The sequence below is a fragment of the Convolutriloba macropyga genome, chromosome 7, assembly GCF_964194025.1.
Source record: "Convolutriloba macropyga chromosome 7, txConMacr16.3, whole genome shotgun sequence".
Taxonomy (NCBI): domain Eukaryota; kingdom Metazoa; phylum Xenacoelomorpha; order Acoela; family Convolutidae; genus Convolutriloba; species Convolutriloba macropyga.
Window position 1 is genome coordinate 72,016,045 of NC_134474.1, and position 25,665 is coordinate 72,041,709.

Genomic DNA, 25,665 nt, shown 5'->3' on the forward strand with positions numbered 1-25,665 from the left:
ATGTTTCACTTTACCTCATTTTGCCGCTTTTTCAACATTTTGCGTGATATCTTTTTGACTTCTCTAGGTTAGTTTCTCTCTTCTCTCATTCTGCTAAAAGTGAATTTGAACATCAGTTGCTCAGCAAAGCAATTCAAAAAGAACAGAGTCAGTATAAATAATTGATATCAGAAGTAGAAACGGGATAAACCCATAAAGCCCATTTTTAGATGCCCGCTATTTGAACGTCGTTCCTATATGTCTTAGTTACCATCTCTAATGCTTATTGGTATTGATAGTAGCCCCTGTAGCCTCTCTCTAAGAAACAGAAGTACGTTATGTTCAACTACGAAATGCCATCAAAATAAATCGGAGTTAAAAAATGTTTTTGTACAAAAATCTTTTTTTTTCAACCCGGGTTGATGTTTCTTTGATTTCATACAAGGATCATATATGATTTCATTCTGTCCATACTTGATTTCTTAGTACGATCCTTGTATGAAACCAAAGAAATCATATATGATCCTTGTATGGTTACCAAGAAATCATATATGATCCTAGTACGAATACCAAGAATCATACATCTATTTTTTAACCATTTATTTTTTTTGTTTTTATTTGGTAGGGCATCACCTATATGATACCCCGGCATCACATTGTGATCCACCAAAAGACCCTAACGTACAATATCAATTGCAAGTTGGGCGCAAAATAAAAGAGTAAGTCCAAACAAATAACAAAATTTTTGACATACTCAGGCCAGTTTATACACATAAATGCTCATTTATAAAACAAATTATTCAAGAAAAAAACTGCATATCACATCAAATTCGTTTTCTGAATACGTTTAAACCACAAAGTTATTCTTTTAGCGCACACAAAGAATCAAATGTAGATTGCACATGCGATATAATAATTTAATAAGTCCTCTGACTACATTATACGAGAATTTGTGGCACCAGTCAATGTATTATGTGTCATATATGACCTTGTATGAAATCAAAGAGATTTTTTCAACTTCCATGGAAAATCAAAATTAAACAGCTTTTAGTCTTTGAATTTTTTTGTATGATTCTTGTATGATTTCTAGGAAATCATATATGGTCCTTGTATGACTACCAAGAATTCATACAAATCCTATATGACCTAGTATGATTACTAAGAATCATGTATGACCTAGTACGAAATCAAAGAAAATTGTATGATCGTTGACCCGGGAATATCTTCTATTCTTTCAATCCCAATCATGCTTATTGGAATCAACGGCGGCTATTTTCCGGCAATCTGCCGGGTATGTTTGTGATAGTCAAGAAGAGTTGCTGTGAACTCTGCAGATTATGCAAGTTGTTCTGTTTCAGTGATCCTGTGTGCATGTAGCCTCTGTTTGGCACAGTTGTTTGCACTCTCGTCTGGCGACTATCTACTGCAGATATTCGACACATGGGTCGGAACAGTACCACTGCTGGTCGTCGCATTCTTCGAAGTAAGGCAACGTGTTCGTTATATTGAAAAACTATGATGTTAATTTTATCGGATAATTCCACTGACGGGTTATACAAAGTGTTTTTTTTTTAAAAAAATGCTGTCAGTCTTGCAAAAGATGATGCTTGAAATACGTAAATTAGCTACCGTACTGTTGGCATAATAGCGGTTCGAGTCGCCATATTTCGTACGTAGATCTAAGGTCCAGTTCTGCATCATAGAATCGCAAGGCTTGATTGGCATGATTATTGGCTGTTTTTGGAATGTAGCTGCGAGGTCGTTTACTATAGTTACTGAGATCAGTGTTCTGTATAGTTTCAATACACGAGAAACGGAACTGTTTCCTTCACCAGTGGAATGTGAACACCGCATCTTTTGGCGTGTTTCGCCCGCATAATGCTTTTATTGTTCCGACCGCACTTATTGAGATAGCTGTATGCTCAACTGTGTTGTTTGTCTGTCAATTTTGTCTGATCGATTTATTTGACGTATAAAGACAATTTGGTATTATTACGAGAGTGGGATAGTATAAAAGAATTTTTTACTTGCTCTCAAATGAAGTTCGTAGCGATTATATTAGTCCTGGTGGTCTTTTTTATGCAATTTTCAATTGATCTGTAACGCCTTTCTGTTCCACAAAATTCTTTAGATTTCACTAGAGTTTTTTTTTACGCGTGACTTTATTTTTGCGTGACCTAAATTGCTCTTATTCAAAAATTAAGTATGTTGTTAACAAAAGCGATTGTAAGAAAAAGAATTACAAGGTCCTGATAGCTGAGTGATTAATGCGTCAGTTTATTACGGCAAATCAGTCTATTCGGCCCCCTCTGATTTAAACTGCCCCGCCTGTCGTTCGAGAACGATATGTCCGACGTTAGTCGATTTATGTTTCTTACTACCAAATTTTTGTGACTTTTCTTGTGTGACACAAACCGGATAAACAGGTAAAGCACGGTGGGCATTTCGCTCTCTTAGAGCCTCAGGTCTCACTAGTCTCTATGCATTTCACCAAACTCTTTAAGAGACACAAATTCATGGTTTGAAGGGTGGTTCTTAATTGCTCTCAAACGAAGTTTGTAGCAATTGTATTAGTCCTGTCGGTCTTTTTTGTACGATTTTTTGCTTGACCCATGTGACTTTTTGTCCTCAAAAAAGGAATAAACAGGTAGCGCCCAGTGGGCATTATTTGATTTTAGAGCCTTTCAGCTCTGTTTCAGCTCAAACTGTTTTGGAGACTTATACTTATGGTGTAAAGGGCGGTTCTTAGGGGTTGAAGACACCCCCATTGTTGACCACCCCCCACAATTGTCCCAACCGACCCCCCACCCACGCTGTTGCCCACCCCTCACTCCCCCCCCCCCCCCCCCCCCCCCCCCCGGTGCACCCAGCCCGAGGGGGATGGGGAAGGTTTTTGTTCAAATTTTTAATTTTTAAAATTAAAAAAAAAATTTAGGTTCTACCCTCAAGAGCCCAGAAACGTCCTCTAGTGTTTGAGAACAGGTCACGGTATAGTTTGTAAATGTGGAATGTTTTTCCAGATTTTAACATCACGAATTTTACATTTTTTGATAAAATTTGCTGCTTTTAATTTTTTTGACAATCATTGGCATTATTAATATTTTTCAGCCTAACAGAAAATCTCCGTTAGGGTTTGAAAATAATTACTAAAAATGTTTTTTGTTCATAGATTGGCAAGATTTTGTTAAATTTTGTGATTATCAAAATTTTAGAATATTTTTGTCCATTTGAGTTTAACGGACATTAGCGGCCAAAGAAGCTTTTCAAGTCTTGCAGATGGGTTACTTGACATAACTCCAGAGACAAGAAATAGTTCGGAACATTTTCACTGCGAAATCTGGATGCTTTTCTTAATTTTTGCAATATTTTGCAAATTTTTAATATATCACTTTATTTGATTTATTTACTAACAAAGGTAGACAACTGAAAGTTGTTTAATCGAGTCAAGCTAAAGCTGGGCTCACTAAACCGTGGCCAGCTACTGAGGAAACCAACCGCTGGCCGGTCGTTTGAGAGCAATTTGCCCGGCTTTATTCGGTTAGGTTTTAATTTTAGGCTTTCTTGTAATTTCTTCAATTTGAATTGCTCTCAAAGTTTGTAGCGATTATATTAGGTCTTTTTTATGCGATTTTTCGCTTGACCAATTTTTTGTCTAACGCATTTGACTTTCCGTCTTCAAAAACGGGATGAACAGGTAGCGCACAGCGGGCATTAAATGCTCCTAGGGACTTTCAGCTCACTAGTCTTCAGGTATGCGATTCACAGAGTCTGTTTTGGTGACTTAAACTTATGGTGCGAAGGGCGGTTCTTAGAGATTGACTTCCCCCGAATATTGCCACTTCATCAGCCTCAAGTGCACTCGCACCCCGCTGTTCTCACTTACGCCCCTGCAATTAAGCTAAAGCTAGCCTCACTAAACTGCCTAGCTACTGGCGAAGCCAACCGCTCGCCGGTCGTTTTAGAGCAGTTCGCCCGACGTTAGTTGGAAATGATTGGATCTTTCTGCCGTCTTTTTGTCAAAATCAGTTAAAATCGCAACCTCTTTTGAGAATTCATTTACTCAACGCCTCTTTTACCTCGATGTAATTTTGTTTATTAAAATTGTACATATGCTAATCCGATTTTGGTAGTTTTTTTTCAAATTTTTCTCATTATTTTGTATTTTGGTTTTGATTACTAAAATAGTTTTTGTTGTGCAACAGGAGAGACTTTAATTTTGTTTTAATAAAAATGCAATCATTTTTTAGCGTTAGGTTTTTGAAAAGGAGTTAGAATTTTTTTTTCATAAATGCAGTCTGAAAAATTTATTGAACATTTTTTGCAAAATGTTTCAATGTTTCGTATGTTTGAATTCTGTTTTTTTTTCTGTTCAGGAAGATGGATCTTTGTCTTGGACGACTCGTTGTCTTTTCTATGTCTCTGTTTCGGACGACTCGTTGTGTTTCCTATGTCTCGACCGCTGAACAATGAAATATATTCGTTTTTCTTGATTTTTTAAATTTGATTTTCAACTTTCAAAAATCAAGAATTAATCTTTCTGTTGCGGCGTTCCTTACATTATGTCCATGTTCTTCACATTCTATTTTGTATCATTCTTGCTTTGTCCTGGTACCTTCTTTTATTTTCGTTATATTGATTTTTTCAGTTGAAAAATTGAATGAGTTCAGAATTTTCATAGATTTTCGTAATTTCTTTGGTTTGCAATTGATTTCTTTCAACATAAGGCAGTACTGAGAGTTTGCTAGAAAGCATTTTCCAAACTTTCCACTGATTACTGTTTATTGCAATTTTCTTCAGGCCTTGGTATTGTTTTTAAACGTTTTTTTTTGCCTTTGATTATTACTCTGTTTCTTATGTCTTTTCTATGATTAATTTAGTTTTTGAATTAGTATGTAATCATTTTATCTAAAATTTATACATCAAGGCAGAAGTATTGGTTGTTTTTGTCTGAATTGCATTGATTAGAAATCTAATTGTAGTAGTTTTCTGGTTCTTAAATTTGAGCATTCTTTTTTTTTAAAGTTTAACTTATTCTCTAAGATTATTATCTGCCGTTTGCTTTCGCGATCTTTTTGACCTTAGAACAATGAATTATTTGAGGACAATTGACAGCCTTGTCAGGTTTTTCAGTCTAGCAGTATTTTGAACTAGCAATATATGCTAATTATTTCGGACTTTTTTAACTTTACCAAACGTTCTCAATAATATAAAATTTTGCTGTATTTTTTCCCTTGGTGACAGTGGTGTAAATTCCACCAATATTTAGATCAGACCTGGGGATATAATGAGTTAATGGCTTAATACAAAGGTAATGGCTTCAGCTGAAATTACGGTTATTTGTTAAGGTTCGATGCTTTGAGTCGCTTCCGGAATTTTTCCTATGTTTTTTGTTTCGTCGTCTGACGCTCGTTTTCGTTTTGCATTTGTTCACAACGCAAAGCTAAAAAAGTCGATGTTTCTGAATGTTTCCAACGGCGTTTGCGAGGGTGACGTCAATTCTTAGTCTTTTTCTAGCAAAGGTTTGAAGATCATTTGCGTGATTAGATTTTGATCATATGTGACTTACCTCACTCAGTAAAATGTCTTTTGCAATTTGAATTAAGCTTAAGTTTAATTTGAATTGTTTTAAGTTTAAAGGTACTCCTATTTGCAGTAAGAGTCCCTAATAAAAAGGCTTCTGTCGAATGATTTTTAACATGCTGTATTAATTTATCGTTGAATGTTTTTACTTAGCTTTTTGAGCGGAGTCGTTTTTTTCCAATTTAGATCTGTATCTTTTTCTATCTCTATTATACGGCACGCAAATATATTCTTCCGCGGCTTTCCCGGCAATCTGCCGGCTATGTTAAATTTATAAAGTTTAACGATTTTTTTGTTTTTATCTTACGTGCGGCAATTTGACTCATGTTTCTTGTTGTATTTTTCCGTCAATGCTTAATTGTTGCTTAGTTTGTATACAGATCTTTTTATGGTGTATAGATGCAATTGCGTGTACATCTCAATGGGCAGCTTATGGTTTTTTGAATTAACCCGTCGGTTTCAAAAAATACCTTTTGATTCATAATTTATCCGCTTTCTATGGTGGCATATATGAAAGAATCGAATGGTTTCGGTTCTTAGCTAATGGTTTTAGAGACCAACAGTACTGGTCCTCAAAAACAAATTATATTTTCAGTTTTTCCCGTACTTGTATTGCTGTCTCGTCACTGAATGTAATTTATTACAACCCTCATCGGCTTTTTTATTGAGGCAAAATTGAATTAAATTGGTCATTCCAGTTTATTTCAGAGAAAGAAAGAGAGAGAGAGAGACAGAGAGAGTTAATTTATCCTCGCTTGCAAAGTATAAATAAAAATAAGTACAAAATAAGAAAAATTAAATAAAATAGCACAATCAGTAGAGTATATTGAACTTCAAGCAAGGATAGGATACGCAACGGGGTCATTCGACCTACTTCACAGCGCGCCCAGAAGGACCAGAAACCTTTTTTAATTTCATCATGGACGAGAAGCGTTTTTAAAATATTATTCACTTCTAAAAAAAAGAATTTCCAAAACAAAGTGTAATTCATTCAAAATTTAAAAAATCATAACTCACTTCTGTTTTCCGAGTTCTATGGTATATAAGAGCTGACATAAGCGAACTCCTAAACTTCGTTCTGTAATAAAGAGAGAAAAAAGGGAATTCTTGACAAAAATGCATATTAGGAGAGAAAAATTCCTAAAAAACATCTTAAGAACTTGGAAAAATCAAATTTTGACTGCAGAAATCGAACCTTATTTTTTGTTTCAAGTTTAACTTAATTTGCAAAAGACGCATCAGGGATAACAGGGTTCCCAAAAATTAGCCCAAAAACTTTTTGATTAATTATATTTTAAGGAAGAAAGAGTCCTAGAAACTATGATAGATAACTGAAGAATGGCGAATGATTATTTCTACGACTACAGACCGAATACTTCCCTTGACAGCTCTAGATTTCCTAAAATATAGTTTTCTTTATTCCTATGAACAGTCGACGAAAAGTTTTGATTGGTAAGATCTTCATCGTCGATGATGGAATTGTCATGCAAAAGGTTATACAGTTTACTTCCACGATACTTTATAGAGCAGTGCTGTAGTTTATTTTTTGTCATTCGAACACTTAGATAGTTTTTAGTTGATATTCTGGTTGAATAAATGCTTGTTTTTTCAAAAGAAAATAAATTGTTCAGAACACTTTCTGCGTGCATCTTGAGGATAGATCGTGACAAAAACTTTACTTTACAAAAACTTAACTAACTCATAAACATAAAGATCATGAACTGTCAGGGTATTAGTTTCTAGCATTATCTCGAAAACGCTCTCTTTGAATGATTTAAAATGAATTATACGCATAATTTTTCTTTGCATATCTTCAATAGGAACAAGGGCTGTATAAGATGTACAGCCATATACTAAAAGGCCATATTGAATTATTGGCTTTATTTTCATTTGATAGTACTGTAGTAAAGCAATCGGGGAACGTAGTGTCTTAGCTTAAACAGTATTTCACATTGTCTACTGAGTTTATTGATCATGCAATTTACCTGCTGCTTGAAAGATAGTTTATTGTCAATGATTACGCCTAGATAACGACATGAGTTTTCTATTTTTAGTTCGACGCCGTTCAAAACAAGGGGTGAACTAGAGGCACTTCCTAGTGATATGTTGACCTGTGTTGTTTTTTTTTGATATTTAGTTTAAGCTTGTTGCTATCGAACCAATTGGACACAGATTCGATGTCTGCCGTTAGTTTTTCATGGGAGCACTTGATGGCAGTCTCGTTTGTGTCATCAGCAAACTGAAAAACTTCGCTGGTCTTACAGACAAGCGGTAAATCATTTACGTAGAGCATAAAAAGAAGAGAACCTAATACTGACCCTTGGGGTATCCCACAATTAAGTGGTTTCCGGTTAGAATAAATGCCATTGCAGGAAACAAATTGCATTCTATCTTATAAGTAACTGCTCATCCATTCTTTGCATGGTCCTCTGATACCAATGAAATCTAGCTTCTTCAACAAAATGGCGTGATCGATGCAATCGAAGGCTTTTGATAAATCCAAAAATAGGGTAATGCTGTGATGCGATTGATAGTTTTCTCTTAATTTTTCCGTGATTTCTGCAATAGCGTCGACTGTCAAATGCTTTTTTCGAAACCTAAACTTCTTTTTGTGCAAAAGATCAAAACTTTTTACAAATGAGTATACTCTGTTGTACATTGCTCTTTCAAACACTTTGCTGAAAACCATGATAAGAGAAATTGGACGATAGTTATTCAGATCGCTTTTGCAGTCACCCATGTGAAGTGGTATTATAATTGGTTGCTTCAACTCTGATGGGAAAATCTGTTTTGAATGAACTGTTAATAACACTAGACAAAACAGGCGCTATTTGCCGGTAACAGCTTTTAACGATTATATTGCTTACGTGATCAGCACCAGATGATGTTTTCTATTTCCGAAATAGTTCTGGGTCTCAGCCAAATTGAAAAATCATTCTAAAAAAAAGTTCTAACAACTTTGAAGGACTGACATTTGATTCTTTTATAGTGCCATGCCATATCTCCGCAATATTATAGAAATGCTCATTAAATTTTTCTGCAATCTGGATATCTTCATTGATTATACCGCTTTTCTTTAAGCAGAGATGATCAATTCGACCTGCATCAGTACTCTTACATCTCAAGTGATTCAAGAGTTTATATATTTGTTTTGTGTCACCACTACATTTATTGAATTTAGGGAAATAAAATTTTTTCGTTTTTAGTTCATTTTCTACACGTACTCTTAATTCTTTAAACCTTTGGAGATAATGTGGAGTTTTGCTGTTTTTCCATTTACGGTGCACTTGGTTTCGCTTGTTTATTAAATTAATTATCCTGTTAGTTAAATATTTCGGTCGGTAGAAAACTTTTGATGGAGCTACGCGTTTTATCGGCGCATATTTGTTTAAAACTTCGATGAAGGTGGGATGAAAAGTCCCAAAACTAGTTATTTCTTTGTTATTAAGAACATGATAAAGGCACTCGCAAAGTGTATTGATGCTTTCATGTGGTTTAAGATAACTGGTGTCTCATAAAGTATAATATTTTCTGGAAGAATGGTTCTTTGATTTGAGATCCGCTAGGTAAAGCACAGGGAAATGATCACTATAATTTTCATGCATGAGAACTTTTACAGAGATCATCCCTAAATCAAAATTTTTGTAGATAGCATGATCTAAGCATGACCCTCCGTTTGAGGCAGGACGAGTTATCTTGTTGTTTAAGAAGTTGCATCCGTTTGCTTCTATAGTTGCTAGATATCTTAGAGTTGCATCGTTTTGCTTTAGTACGTCTTTTTTGATGTCTCCAATAATCAGGACAGGCAAACCCTTTGATAAAATTTCCAAAAATTGATCAAGTTTATCGATAAAAAACAGTTTTTGTATTCTCGGTGGCTTTTAAATCACAGCTATCAAAAATATATTAATGGTATTTGACCTTTATGAACAGGCGTTCTTCAAACGGAGAGTCAAGTTCATCAACAACAGAGACACACTTCGAACACTGTATCATTACGCCTCCACCACGAATGCCTCTAGCTTTGTTAAACACTGTGTAATTTGGAAGAGCGAAGCAGTTGGGTTCATCATTAGGATTTAACCATGTTTCCGTGAGAGCTAAGATTTCTGGGGGTTGTTGCTGACTTAGTGTAAGTGCCTCTAGGTCATTATAGTGTTTCTGAGAGAACGAGTGTTAATATGTAGCACCTTAAGAGATTTCAGCACGAAAAGTATCATTGGATGAGATATGTTCATTATCAACTTTTAGGACTTTTTAACTTTAACGCGACTTGGTTACAAAGATGGTTGATTTTTTTGCTTTTTCCTTATTGTCATTTTTGTTTTCTTGTGATTTAGCTCAATTAATGACAATCTGATCGTTCTTCCAGTAGAACATAAGTGATTTCAATTTGCGGTTGCAGTTTGTTGTTGCTGGTGTTCATAGCTCTAACACTACGTGGTTTCAAGAAAATTTTCGGGAATTTTTAATTTCCTACGTTTTGTTCTTTTTATGGTCGTCTGAGAAAGTTCCACCTTCTGTGCTTTCACAAAATAGTATTTTTTTATTGTAGCGTATTTGCTGTTCTTTTTTCTCATAGGTTACTGGGCGATTTGAATTGCTAATAGATTGACTTTTTATGTTAGCTTCTTAATGGTATTTGGTTTCTATGATTTTGCCTTTTTGTTTTGATAATTTTGAATTTTTGAGGTTGAGCCTTATTTGTTCTTCTATTTGTCACTTAGTCCTACTAATGACAGTTGTCATTGGCCTTCATTGGCAAGGCTAAATTTTCCATTGATTCGTTTTGTCTGTAGCTTATCTTATTATTGACTGGGTTACCATTGTTTGAAAATAATTTTAGAATGTCTGAATATTGCCTTCAGTGGTCGTAATGTTTGTCTCTGTTAAAACTAATAAATATAAGTTACATGATTTCTCAGCGTTAAATTTTATAATGTTGGCAATCGTTTCAATATACGAGTATGTGTTCTTAATCATTTTGATAACAATATCTAAAAAGCCTTCGCATTTCGCCAGATCGCTTTTTTAGTTTAGTCTGCAGGTTTGTAATTCGTTTCTTTTTTTGTGTTCCTTGGGCTTCAAAAATTAATTTATTGCGCATTTTTTGTATCCAATCTAAAGAAGGGAAATGTGTTTGGTTTTTTTTCTTGTTTTTGCTTTCATAATTTTGACATCACTACTTTTCCAAAGTCCGTATTTTTCTGGTTTTCAAGAACTCTTTCTTTTCTAATTTCTTCGTTTGCAATCTAAGTAGGGTTATAAGATTGACTTCAAAAAAGTTCGAATTAGTTGCTGATGGTTAGGTTTTTATTTTAAATTTTTGACTTACCTCACTCATGTTTCCCTAGAGTAACTCCTAACTGCTATTAATATTTAGTTTGATGTCCTTCATTTTAGGTGCTGAATTCACCATGTTCATAAAACCTTATGAAACTGCGGACCAATTTAGAAATTTTTTGACACTTAAACGATGCTGGCGTCAAATATTTATTTTTCTCTAACTGTTTCAATCCCAACATTGGTCAATAGGGTGAACGGTGGCTATATTCCGGCGGTCTGCTGTGTCTGCGTTTATTTTTTTGTGGATCTATTGACGGTTAAAGTTGTTGAGCATTCGGCGTTGTTGTTTAATTTTGTGTAATTAATTGCTCTCGAAGTTCGTAGCAATTACTGTAAACGTGTTTAATAACTGCCGTCAGCCTCTCAAACGGCTATTAGGTGCTTTGTTTTTTACAATTCAAAGAATTTGAATTGTATTGGGGCGCTTTTTTTAAGATCTGTTCACACATTTTCATGATTTTTGGAGTCAAATTGGAGTAGTGATTTTGGTCACGCCGAAACAGGAAGTGGAGCGAAAAAGCGAGTGGTTTTGCGGCGTGAAGTTTGTTCGCGTGGTCATTTGTTTTTGCACCCATAAAGAAAAAATTATCTAGGCTGCAGCCCGTGAATTAAATTGCACCACCTGTCGTTCGAGAGGCATTAGTCGGTTTATGTTTTTCGACCAAAATTAGATATTTTTGCCCATATGGGGTAACATTAGCGACAATTTGTTGTTGTTAACCGCGCAAGCCAGCAGTGAAGCTGTTGTTGTTATCAGTGTAGTGTTTGCAATCCAAAGAATTGGGATTATATTGGGGAGCCACCTTTTTCCAGATATTGAATTCTATTTTTAAAGACAATGAGAAGTCAAATTGCAGTAAGCATCTGACTGCTGTTTTCGCGTTTTTTTCAATTTTCTACCAGTGCTTTTAAAATCGATGCAGGTTTATCAATGGTGCGTAGATGGTATCTTCTGAATCCATCAATCGAAAGGGATTGATATTCACACCTTCGACTCTACGTTTTTAATAGCCGCACAGCGATAGCTGCGGCTATTATTGGCCTTCTCTTGTTTTTTACAATTCAAAGAATTTGAATTGTATTGGGGCGCTGTGTTTTTTTTTTTAAGATGTATTCACACATTTTTCAATGACTTTGATCTTTCAAAACGGGATAAACAGGTAAAGCCCAGCGGGCATTAAGTTTCATTAGAGGCCCAAAGTGAGCTTCAGTGGTCCTTCGAGTGCTTAGAGTGGTGCAGCTGCTGGGATGGCCTTAATTAAAGGTTAAAAGGTCATTTTTAGGAGTTTTTGGGCTCAAAATGTTGCAATTTTTCATGTTTTTTTTTGTGAATTTTCTGTTTTTTTTTTTAGTTTTAGTCCTACGTTGAAGTTTTTGAAAAATGATCAAGGCCTTTTGCGAGACAAAATAACTTTTTTTGACCATTTTAGGAGCTATATGTTTTGGTACTACTAATACAAACATGCAAAATGATACTAATTTTTGCAATTTTTTTCAAGTTTTTTGAAAATTTTTGTCATTTTTTGAGTTTTTCCGGCTATAGGGGCCAGCAAATGTCCTTTTTGGTTTGACAATAGAGCACTGCATGATTTGTAGTAATAATGGATTGGTTTTCAACATTTTAAGGTCTCGAATTTTGGCATTTTTTTAATACAAAATTTGCAATTTTTTCAAGGTTTTCTAAACTTTTTGTCAATTTTTGATATTTGTCCATTCTCAAGTGCCAGAAACCTAATCCGCATTCTGATGAAAAGTTACTGCATGATTGTTGGATTCAATGGATTTGTTATCAACAGATTAGCTTTTCGAAATTTAAGAAATTTTTTGATAAAATTTGCAATTTTTTTAAAGTTTTTTCAAAACACTTGTCTTATTTTCAGTTTTTCTTGACTCAGTAGCCAGCTAACTTCATCCAGGCTGTGATTATATGTTATTAGAGAGCTGCTAGGGGGCAACTGAATGGTTTTCAAGGTTTTGATAGAACAAATTTCTATTTTTTGAAATTTGGGATTTTTTCTAAAAATTATTGCCTATCGATCTTTGAGCCAATGAAATTTTTAATGCTTAGAATTCGGTTAATGGATGGCCTCTAGAGACACAGAAATGATTCTGAAGATATTAATATCACCAATTTTCAGCAATTTTTTTTTAAATTTTGCATTTGATTTCATTTTTTACATTTTTCGGTCATTTTTGGGTTAATCGATATTCAGGGGCCAGTGAATTTTTTCAGGTCATGCAGATATCATACTAGACCGATTTCAAAAACAAAAAATTGTCTTGAACATATTTTTGAAGCATGGATTTTTAAAGGGATGAATTTTTGCCTAAGGGAAAAAAACTTCAATAGTTTTAGTAATGAGTATATTTTTGTTTAGTTTGTTTGATTGTTTCAGTTTCTCAATTTTTTGAGATGATTTTGTTTGTGTTTTGGCTGGCTTTGTTCAATTGATCTGCTGGTCAGATAGAGTTCTTTTGAAGTTTTCATTCAATTCTTTGAATTGTATTTCAGGACTTGTCCTGTTATGTTTTTTTATTTTGTCGTCATGATTTTTGTTACGACCATATGACGTCACAGCCACTTTTTGTTCATTCGATCATGCAATTTCAACTGAATTGCATGTGTGACGTCATTTCTCGCTCTTAATGTAGCGAGTTTTTTGTCCATTCGCGTGATAAAGTTTTTGGTCACACTTGACTTACCTCCCTCTCAAAACTGACTTCCTCGCTTTGAAATTGACTTTTCTTTGCTTCAATTCAAAGAGACAAAAGGTCAAGGGAGTGTGTGTCACTCTTAGTGAAGGATTTTTGAGAGTAGTTAATAGAGGCAGCAATAACTTATACAGATTCTTAATCAAAATACAGCAAAAGATATCTCGTCCTTTAATGAAATTAGTTTTTTTTTGCTCTGTCTTTTTTTTTACTATTTTCGAGACTGCATATCTACAAAGCTATTGCGGCTTTTTTCTGGCAATCGACAAACTATGTTTTACGATTTTTCCTGCTACAGAGTTTTTGTCTGACCATTTGACTTTTCGCCCTCAAAAATAGGATAAACAGGCAAAGTCCGGAGGACATTAAGTACTCTCAGAGCCTTGCTGCATTTTAGTCTTTGAGTATGCGATTCGCCGCAACTTTAGGAGACCAATTTATGATGTGAAGGGCTGTTCATAGGCGTAAGAGCTTCAGCCTCACTCAGTTGAATTCAAAATCTTATTTTTGCTGCTCAAGAAATTGTATAACTTTTCATTTATTTTTTCAACTAAATGTGTTACTGTGGGAAATGTGTTACTGTGTTCATGTTTCTCCTTCTGATGGAAGAAAAATAACCAGACTGCTATTAGTCTCACTGTTATATATGTCTGTTTTAATTCGAGAAAACATCAAGTTTTAAATTACAAAGCATGATCTACCCATTATTATTTTGACTTTTTCTTATCTCTGCTAGATTTGGTAGATATTTAATAATGAATGTTGATGAGCGGAGTCGTATTATTATGTACAATCGCACATTATCATGTCCCTTTGTTGGTTTTACTGGCTGGTCCCTCCTCCATCAATTAGTGGCGCGAAAGAGTTCTGTTGTTTGTTCAGACATAGTAATGCAAACAAAAAATTTGTTGACTGTGGGGAACATGTCCGATAAAACAAAAACTACCACAATAATATGCGGACTGTAAGCTTTGCGTTTGTGACTAGGTGATAGCGGTTGGGTACTTCTACGGAGTGAGGAGATTCTCAGAGGACATCTACCTGATGTGTGGAGAGAAACCGAGTGTTCTCTTTATGCTCTGCTGGAAGTACATCTCTCCCTGTGTAATGAGTGTCATTCTACTTGGATTCTTGTGCAATGTTGCCACTGATGGTATTACCTACTTCAGATACGACAAAGAAATTGTGAGTTCTGGATTCGATCCTCGATTTGAAAAATAGAATTCGAATGTGGATTTCATTCATTATAGCTGCGAAGCTGTAAGCTGAGCGGAGCTACATTGCGGTGTCCTTGGTTTCTTACAATTCAAGGAATTTGAATTGTATTGGGAAGCTGTCTTTTTACAGTCCAAGAATTGGATTGCATTGGGGCTCTGTCTTTTTTGTAAGATGTTTTCACGCAATTTTTATGACTTCGATCTTTCGAAGCGGAATAAACAGGTAAAGCCAAGCCCTGTGAGCTTTGTTTCATTAGAAGCCCTACGGTAGATTTAGTAGTCTTGCAAGTGCTTAAAGTTCTGAAGCTGCTAAGACGGCCTAAATTCAAGGTGAAAAGCTCAATTTAAGAAGTTTTTGAGCCCAAATGGTGCAATTTTTCACGTTTTTTTTCTTCGTCATTTTTCGAGTTTTTTGTTTGACTAGTCTTGAATTGACGTTTGTTCAAGTTGATAAAGTTCTTTTGCAGGATATGATGATTTTTTGACCAGTTTATTAGCTATATGTTTTGTACTGCGAACATAAACGCAAAAAATGATTATACTTTCTGCCATTTTTTTTAAATATTTGACAACTTATGTCTCTTGTTGAGTTTGTCCAGCCTCAGGGACCATAGAACCTCCTTTGTAGTTTGATAATAGCTTACTGTATAGTTTCTAGATGTAATGGAATGGTTTTCAAGATTTTAATATCACGAATTTTAGAATTTTTTAAAAATAAAAGTTGCAATTTTTTTCAATGTTTTCGAAAATTTTTTTTCTTTATTTAAGAATATCTCTCGCCAGTGGCCAGGCAACCTCTTCTACGTTCTCATACTGAATGGTTCACAGTATTTTTCTTTGGATAAAATTTGATTTTCAAATTTTCTAGAACTTAATGTTCCCGGTTTACCGATCTTTGTGACCCAGCAAAACTTTTTTAGGCTTGAAATAGAAATAATGGATAGTCTCTAAATAAAATGAAATTGTTCTGAAGATATTATAACGGATTTTAGCAGCATTTGGTGAAATTTGCAATTGTTTAAATTTTTTTCATTTTTTTGTGTTGAGCTATTCATACAGGCCAATGAAACTTTTTTAGGTCTTGCAGATTATCTATTTGAGAGACCTCCAGAGACAAAAAAGGTTTTTGAACAGTTTATTGCAAAATTTGACAATTTTTTCTGAATTTTTTTTGCAGTCAATTTTTTTGCAGCATTTGTCATTTCGGGTTTTTCTACCTTCACAGGCAAATAAACCGCTTTCAAGGCTTGTGCGGGGGTTAATGAGTACATTGAATCGGATAAATTTTGGCCTTCAGTGTAAAAGCCCTAAGCGCTTTAGCAATAATTAAATTTTTTTAAGTTTGTTTATTTTAGTTTATCAACTTCTGAGGTTGGTTGTCTTTTTGGCTGGCATTGTTCAATTGATCTAATGTCAGATACAGTAGTTTGCGTTTTTCATCCAATTCATAGGATTGTATTTCAGGACTTGTCCTGCTAATTTCTTTATTTTGTAAGATGTTCACGCAATTTTGTTTCAAAACAGGTCAGGCCAAGTGTCTTTTAAGTTTCATTGGAAGCTCGTAAGGTAGCGTAGTAGTCAAGTGCTTCGTGTGCTGAAGTTTCTAGGTAGGCCGAAATTAAAGGTTAAAAGTTCATGTTTAAGAATTTTGATACATTGTATCGTTCTCGAGTTTTTCTCAAGTGTAAAAGCCTTGTGCGTGGGTTAATGAGTAGATTGAATTGGATAAAATTTGGCCTTCAGAGTAAAAGCGTTAAAAGTTTTACCAATAATTAAATTTTTGTTAAGTTAGTTTATTTTATCAACTTTTGAGGTTGGTTGTCTTTTTGGCTGGCATGGTTCGATTGATCTAATGGTCAGATACAGTAGTTCTGCGTTTTTCATCTAATTCATATAGGATTGTATTTCAGGACTTGACTTGCTCAGTTCTTTATTTTGTAAGAAGTTTTCACGCACTTTTCCTTTCATCTTTCAAAACAGTTAAGGCCCAGTGTCTTTCAAGTCCCACTACAAGCTCTAAGGTAGCGTAAGTATTCGTTCAAGTGTTTCGGGTGCTTAAGCTGCTAGAAAGGTTCAAAGTAAAATTTATAATGTCATGTTTAGTTTCTGATCCCATTGTTGTTAAAGCTGATAGCGATCCCTTGCATGATAAGGTTATTTTTTATGACCATTGTTTGAGCTTTTTGTTTTGATAGTGCAAGCAGAAACACGGAAAAATGATACTAATTTTTGCAACTGTTCAATTTTTTTTGTCAGTTTTCAGTTTCTGTAGCCTCAAGGGCCGTGTAACCTCCGATAAGGTTTGAAAAAAAGATTACTGTATATTTTCTAGTGATAATGGATTTCTTTTCAATATCTTAATATCACGAATTTAATCATTTTTTTACGAAACTTGGCGTCTCAAAATTTTTGTTTTTAATAACCGCCCTCATCTTCTCACCGGCTATTATAGTGCTCCTATTTTTTTTTTTACTTCGTCGAACAAAATAATGTTTCGCTTTATCTGAGTTTGCAGCTTTTTCAACATTTTGAGTGAAATCTTTTTGACTTCTCTAGGCTAGTTTCTCTCATTCTGCTAAAAGTGATTTTCAACATCAGTTGCTCAGCAAAGCAATTCAAAGTGAACAGAGTCAGTATAAAAATATAGAAACGGGATAAACCCATAAAGCCCAATTTTAGATGCCCGCTATTTGAACTTCGTTCCTATAAGTCTTAGTTACCATCTCTAATGCTAATTGGTATTGATAGTAGCACCTGTAGCCTCTCTCTAAGAAACAGAAGTATGTTCAACGACGAAATGCCATCACAATAAATTGGACTTAAAAATGTTTTTTTACAAAAATCTTTTTTTTTTCAATATCTATTCTTTCAATCCCAATCATGCTTATTGGAATCAACGGCGGCTATTTTCCGGCAATCTGCCGGGTATGTTTAAGTATTGCTCTCTCCAGTGGACAATGAAACTCTTCAACAGTGTTTGTTATTATGTTACTGCGTTGTTGCTAGAGGTAATGGATTGGTTTTCAATATTTAATTGTCGCAAATTATCGAAACTTTTTTAAATACAATTGAAAATGTTTTCAAATTTTCTGAAAATTATTATTTTTCAGGTTTATCGAAATTTGAGCCAGTTAATCTGTTCGAGGCTTGAAATAGAGATACTGGATAATCTCAAGAGACAATGAATTGGTTCTGAAGATATTAATATTGGGAATTTAATCAATATTTAAAAATTTTGCGTTTTTGTTTTTGAATTTTGTCATTTTCTGAGCTTAACGATCTTTACTGACCAATGAAACTTTTTGCGTCTTGAAGATATGTTATGTAACAGAACTCCAGAGACAAAAAATGGTTTTCAATGCGAAAGTTTTAGTTTTTGCACTTCTCAATTTTTTTGATACATTTGCATATTTCTCGATTTTTACATTAAGTGGTAATTAAACCTCTTTGAACTCTTGTTCATGGGTGATTTGAATGAGTAATTTGAATTTGATCAAATTTTGCTTTCAGTTTAAAATCTTCTAAAGTATTGGCAATGCTAACGTTTTTGTTTAGTTTGATTATTTTAGTTAATCGACTTTTCTGATTGTTTGGCTGGGGTTGTTCAATTGATCTGCTGGTCAGCTACAATAGTTCTGAGTTTTCATTCAATTCTTCGGATTGTATTTCAGGACTTGTCCTGCTATAAGTTCTTCGCACATTTTCATGAATTTTGATGTCAAATTGGAGTAGTGATTTTGGTCACGCCGAAATACGAAGTGGAGCAAAATAGTGAGTGGTTTTGCGGCGTTAAGTTTTTACTCTCAAATTTTAATGTAGAGTGAGAAAGTGGTGGTTGAATAAAAATTTGCGTGTTTGCTAGTGTTTTTGTTCTCATGTGGCATTTCGACAAGGATTTTTAACCATTCTTTCTATTTTTTTCATCTGATTTTTTTCTAAATGGTTTTCTCAATTCATTCTTAGTCCATTTGACTCGAGTTTTTTTTTGTTTAATCAGTGAAATTTTAATCAATATTTATCCAAATCAATGTTTATCCGAAATTTAATCAATAGATAAATAGGTAACACCCGTAGGGCATTAAGTGACCGAACAGCTCTCTTAGATTCTTACATCTTACTAGTCTCTAAGTATGCGATTCGTCAAGACTGTTTTGAGATAATTTCATGCTGCGGTTTTTAATCTTAAATGTTTGACCCCTCAGTCAACCACGGTCGCGTGAAAGTTTCCGCTCTTATTGTAAAGTGCAGTGAGAAAACGGTGTCTGAGAAAAAAATGGCTATTTCGAAAGTGCTTTTTCTTTGTGTGCGGTACTTTGCCTTTGATTTTGAAGTTGTTTGTTTTTGCAGTATTTTGATCGGTTTGTTAAGTGATTGTCAAAGTCCTTTCTAGTCATCTGGACGCTTTTTTGTTTTCTAATGCAAATGCTTTGAATTGTAATTGAGTTCTTGCTGATTCATGCAATTTTTCAAGTTGTGTGCGTGATGTCATTTTTCAGTCTCATTTGCGCGATTGGTTTGTGAATATGCATGAATTATTAATTGCCCTCAAAGCTAAGCAATTATTTTAAACGTGTAAGTCTTTTTGTGAAAAGGAGTATTGAGATTCTACGGGTGTTTTAGCTGACGCAAGTTGACTTGTACATTTGAATTTCGCTTTCGAACATTGACTTCTGTTTTCGAACACTGGACTTTAACAGTAGCTTAGTTAGTAATACATAGTGATTAAGTACTGCTGCTAATGTTCAAGGTCAAATGGCTATGATATGAAGTTTTCTTCCCAAGAGTCTCTCCTCCCTGTCCCAATTACAACCCGCCACATCTCTACTTCCCCCACCTACCTAACCCCCCCCCCCCCCCAATCAAACTATCCCTCCCCCGTACATACTACACCCCCCCCCCAACTAACTACCCCCACCAACCTACCCCCGCACCCAAGCTACCCCCTTTATCATTTACCAAGCCACTCCCCATCTTATCTACCTACCCCACCACCAACTCACGCCTTTAAATTAATAAGTGTGTCTGCTTTTTTCAAAACACTATAGTTCTATTAGTTATTTCATTTTTTTCTTTGATTTTTCCGATTTCGTTGGAACACTGGCTCTTTCTCTTCGATATTTCTGATTTAAAGATTATATTGCACGACTCTTCGTGTCGTTTCCGGTATTCTATCGTCTGTTTTTTATGCAAAATTTTCGCTGGACCGTTTTTTACTTTACGAGTTACTTTTGCGCCCTTGACTTTCGGCGTTTAAAGTGATCTAAAGTTCTCTCCCAGTCAGAATTTCAAGCAGCTGAACTCAATTAGCGGCGATTTAATACTAAATGTCAAATGATTAGTGCGCCGAAACTAGTGCCATTTTTTCACTTTAAACCTTATTTGTAGTATATATTAACCTACCCCCTTTCTCATTGACTTTCCTCACTCAAAATCGATTCAATTGCTTTAATTTGAGCATTTACGACCAACTGATTATGCCCTTACCTAATTTAAGGTTGTTTAAAGGCAGCGTCCGAAAGCAAGACTAAGTCCAGATCAAGTTGAGACATCACAGTTTGTTTTCTTACTTTTTTACGTCTTATTAATTGCTCTCGAACGAAGTAAGCAATTAGTAATTAGTGTAAACGTTTACTAATTGCTCGTTTACTAATTATTAGTAATTGTGCAAAAAGTTTGCGTGACCGTTTTCTTCTTGAAGATTCTTTCGATTTCACTTCTCGGGTGATTTTATCACGCTAAATTTTTTTTAATTGCTCTTGAACGAAGTTCATAGCAATTATTGTAAACGTGTTAGTATTTTTATGCAAATTTTTTGCCTGACTATTTTGCGCTTTTCTTCTAGAACATTCTTTGACTTCTCAGGTGACTTTTTCACGGTTTCGTTCTTCATTTTTGAGTGATCTCTATTGCTCTCACGCCGAAGTAAAGCTTGCTGCTAATATAAGCCGGTTGCAGCGTTGCAATCAATAGGGCGAAGTAGCACAATGGGAAGTGCCTATGGTTATGAAGCGGGAGGGCAATGGTTCGAATCCCGGTGGGGGCAAATGTTTTTCTACCCGCCTATCCTTCGAGAGAAGTTCTTCCGACATCAGTCGGTTTATGTTTTTTATTTTAATTGAGTCAGAAACTAAGTCTGTTGCTAAAATAGAACCGATTGTGAGGGGAACATTTATAGCCCATATAGGTTAGCGGTTAATGCAGAGGACTCTCCTCCGGGAAGTCGCGGGTTTGAAGCCCTCCCTAGTCAGAAGTTTTTCTCTACCCTATGCCCCTTCTAAATTGATTGCCTTGCCAGTCGTTCGAGAAAAAATCGACCGAAGGTGGACGGTTTATATTCCAGACTACAAGTCTGAAGCTACCCAACTATTTTCTGTCAGTCTGGTGGCTATTTTCTATATATTGTGTATTTGTTGCAGGGTGAGGCCGTTGCAGCTCCGATGCCCACTTGGGGCATTATGTTTGCACTCCTGTTAACCACAGTGTCACTAGTGGCGATACCAGTGGCGGCTATCCTGCATAAGTTTGTGTTTCAACTGCCCCCCGTGATACCCTCTTACTTTCCCGAGGAGGAGTTGAGAGCCCAGCACCCCATCGACGACAGCTTTATGAGCTCAAGGTTGGAACAGCTTTTGTTCCCGAAATAGACTGTTGATCATTGGACGATCAGTGTGTGTAGTAGGGACTTGGGTATCATAGATGCATTCTGGATCTGAAAATGGAATAAATGGATGAAGATGATGATGATGGAATTGAAAGCGGTCTATAACTCGGTTTAAAGCGTTTCGAACAACTGACTGTTCTCTGAAAAGGGCTGAGGTTTTTGGGTATCGAAAAAACCCTGAGGATTATTTAAGCTGGGCCAACATGATTCAGAAACTGAATGACTCAGATCAGTGTAGAAATAATATTTCAAAATGTACTGAGTACTCGACTAATAAGTACCTTATGAGGACCTTATAAGTTAAAAAAGTTACTACTAATGTCAAATGATTGATTTTTGCAATAATTTATAGAAATGCGGAAATGCTAATGAGCTTTACTATAAATGCATTTGTGGATGTGAATTTATGGTTCCAATGAATTGAAACTGTCCAATAATGTCAAATAGATAGACCACTGTTGTTGAAATTCGTCTCCTCGAGTTATATGAGCTCCCGTACCTAACTGGAATTCAGTACTGAGTCAGAGTCTAATTCAGGTCAGATTTTGCACTGAATTTGTCTGATTCAGAGCTAATTCAGTGATTCATTCTGAATTGTCTTCTAAATCAGAAGAATACAGAATATTTTTTCTGAATTTTACTCTGATTCAGAGAAATTCAGAAATCAGAAGGAAAAATAAGGTTCAGTGTCAATCAGTACTGATTCAGAACAATTTCAGAGTAATTTCATGATTTATTACTGATTCAGAAGGAATTCAGAACCAACTGTGAATTCACAGTTGGTTCTGAATTCCTTCTGAATCAGTACTAAATCATGAATTTACTCTGAAATTGTTCTGAATCAGTACTGATTGACACTGAACCTTAGGTACGTGCTGCTTTATCAAGAGGTCAATTTCATCTGGTAAGGGTTGATTTTTCATTGGTTCAGTTTGAAATCCTAGGTTGGAAGACTAAATATCCCAGTGAATATGAATAAAGCGTCGTACAGTGGTATATTTTGTTGATCAGGGTTTCTTTGAAGGTTATAATAATTTTTGTGTCAATATTATAATCAGCCATAGTTCATAATATATAGATTAAGTTAGTTATATCGATTAACCAGCTGTTCTGCAATATTCAGTGCTAACTCACCAATACATATATTGATCTATAAATATCCGTTTATTTTCTTGTCAACCGGTAACTCTACCGGACATTATGTCTATCTATTGTTAAACTTTAGCTATCTTCTTCATTATATATATCACAATTATATCTGCGCCATCCATTCAATGATAAACCTGCTTTTATTTCTACTATAGTCGCTAAATCTTTGTCGGTCGTAACTTTCATGTAAAATTTGTAGATATTTGACAATTGTGTATATCTCAGGTAGCCTGCAGTAAGTTAATAAAAGAAATTATAGCCAATATAATCTTGCATTGAGGTCATAATTGTAATCAACAAATCTAATAGTTATAGGCATCATATTACTGCACAAGATTTAAACTTTATATCAATTCTTCAGATTAGCTAGTGCGTAATTTACATCTTGCAATGGCTTCTTTTAAAAACAGTTTAAGCCAACATAATCACATACTTAGCTCATGGGGAAAGTGGAAAATATCAACTTAATTGCTTAACTCAATTAATTTTTGACTCTCATTTCAAATTTTTTCATCCGATTTTAAATTTCTTATAGTTGCCTTCAAAAAAAGTTAGGTTATTTCGCTCATTTTGGTCTTTTCTATGCGATTTTTGTAGGATGAATTTTCCGTTTGACCATGACTTTTCGAGCGAATTTTTCACGCTTGATGTTATTTTTGCTTGAGCTGTTTCTTTCTTTCATTCAGAATTTAATTTGCTAACTTAATTCGCTTCAGCTTACTAGTCAAATAGCGACACTATCCCCCTCACCGACAAATAAGGAACAAATGATGCCGCCGGTCGCTGATGAGCAATTCGTCCGACCTTTTTTTCAGTGCTGTATCGGCCAGTTTTTCTCATGAGTTTTAGCGTGATCCATTTGACCTTGGGTAATCTGTGTATAGTTTGCTGAAGCTTCTGAGGAACGCTTGAGAGAATAGAAATGCATCTGCTTATCCTTAACAGCCCATGACCACTATATACAGGCTAGCATTTCTAAAAGTAATCTAGCTATTACCGAAGACAACTCGGCGGTTGTTTGAGAGCATTTCACTTTGATAATGAATCATGAACAAGTAATCAGAAACACGCATGTGGAGAGTAGAGGAATATTTGGCAAAAAAAATTTAGTTCGATTTTTGGCGAACAAAAAGCAAACACAACTCATTTTAGTTCCATCGTTTCAATAAAACATATTTTCAGAACGTAAAACTGATAAATTTTGGTGATCTGATCGATTGGAAGGACAACTAAATTCAAATTTCAGGTTCTTGTGTTCAAGTTCTTGAGTTTCTTTAGAGGTGTTAGCATATAGATATAAATGGAAATCCTGCAGAGGAAAAGAACGAGTGGAAGAATACCAATGACAATGCAGAACAATTTGTACAACTAAACAGTGAAAGAGTTGGCCTTCATACGATTTCATGTCAGCTGATTTTTCAACTGCATTTTTAATTGCTCTCAAACGAAGTTTGTAGCAATTAAATCAGTACTGTTGGTAGTTTTTTATTCGATTTTTCGTCCGACGCATTTGACTTTTCGTCCTTAAAAATGGGATCAATAGGCAGCTCACAGCGGTCATTAAGTTTTATTAGAGCCCCTTAGCCTCGTTTAGTAGTCCTTCAAGTGCTTAGTGTGATGAACCGGGAAGGCTGTAGTTTAAGGTTAAAAGATCATTTTTAGGAGATTTTGAGCCCAAAATGTTGCAATTTTTTGTTTTTTTTTGTCATTTTTCGATTTTTTCTGAACCAGTCTAAAAATCAGGCTGGTTTATGTTGATAAAGGTCTTTCGCAAGACATAAGTACTTTTTCTGAACATTTTATGAGCTGTAATCCAAACAAAAGCACGCAAATTTACACTAATTTTTATTTTTTCAAATTTTTAAAACTTTTTGTCTTTTTTTGAGTTTTTCAGCCCCAGGTGTCAAGGAACCTCCTCTAGGGATCGATAATAGATTAGTGCATAGCTTTAAAAGCTATTAAAATAGTTTAAACATCACGAATTTTAGCATCCTTTGACAAAATTTGCACTTTTTGAATTTTGACTTTTATTGTCATTCTTCAGGTCCTTTCAGCCTCAAGGGTCAGAAAACTTCCTTAAGGGTTTGATAAATAGGTACGGAAAATTTATTGGCCATTGAGAAGTTTTCAATATTTAAATATCACAATTTTTAGCATTTTTTGATAAACATGAAATTTTCAATTTTTTTGAGAATTTTTGTCGTGTTTCAGGTTTCTTCATACTCAAGAACCAAGGACCGTCCTCTAGGGTTTGAACAGATTACTGTAGAGTTTGTAGATGTAAAAGAATGGTTTTTGGAGATTTTAACAGCAATTTTAGCATTTTTTGGCAAAACTTGCAACTTTTTGACGTTCGCAATTATTCAAGTTTTTCAAAACCCAGGAGCAAAAAAACCTCTTAGAGGGTTAGATAAAAAAGTACTGAAAAATTTTTTGTGGCCAAAAAAGTTAGTTTTGGACTTTTTGATATCACAATCATTATCAACTTTTTAATAAAATTTGCAGTTTTTTGAAAAATTTTGTCATTTTTTAGGTTTCTTCAGCCCCAAAAGCAAAAAATAATCTCTTCTAGGATTTGATAGTTTGTAACTGCATAGATTCTAAATGTAATTGAATGTTGTTGAAGATTTAAATAACACGAATTTAAATAATTTTTATAAATAAATGCAATATTTTTCAAGATTTTTGAATTGGTGTCTCTTTTTAAGGTTTCTTCAGCCTCAAGAGCCAAGGAGCGTGCTGTAGGTTTCAATAATACGTTACCGCAAAATTTCTAGTTTCAATGGAATGTTCTTCAGGATTTTAATATAGCAAATTTAAGCATTTTTTCTCAAAATTGTTTGCAGTTTTTTCAAGTTCTCTTGAACTCTGGGGGCACAAGGACCCCCTCCGAGGTTTTTATAATAAGCTGCTGCATAGTTTCTAGAATCAAAATTTTAAACTTCCGAATTTCAGCAATTTTTGATAAAATTTCAATTTTCAAGTTTTTATCAGGTTCCAAGTTTATCGATATTTATGAGC

At 34.8% G+C, this 25,665-nt stretch overlaps 1 protein-coding gene across 2 annotated transcripts in view; it reads left to right on the top strand.

The window, feature by feature from the left end:
- LOC142343302 (sodium-dependent neutral amino acid transporter B(0)AT3-like) overlaps positions 1-22,013 on the top strand; it is a 64,755-nt gene extending 42,742 nt beyond the window's left edge. Inside the window, exons 9-11 of one of the 2 annotated variants that reach the window (XM_075395127.1) lie at positions 1,338-1,462; positions 14,605-14,802; positions 21,251-22,013. In XM_075395127.1, the coding sequence (XP_075251242.1) occupies positions 1,338-1,462; positions 14,605-14,802; positions 21,251-21,478 (551 nt within the window). In that variant the 3' untranslated portion in view covers positions 21,479-22,013. The remainder of the gene's footprint in view (positions 1-1,337; positions 1,463-14,604; positions 14,803-21,250) is intronic. The other variant, XM_075395126.1, reaches the window with a different exon arrangement.
- The last annotated feature ends 3,652 nt before the right edge of the window (positions 22,014-25,665 follow it).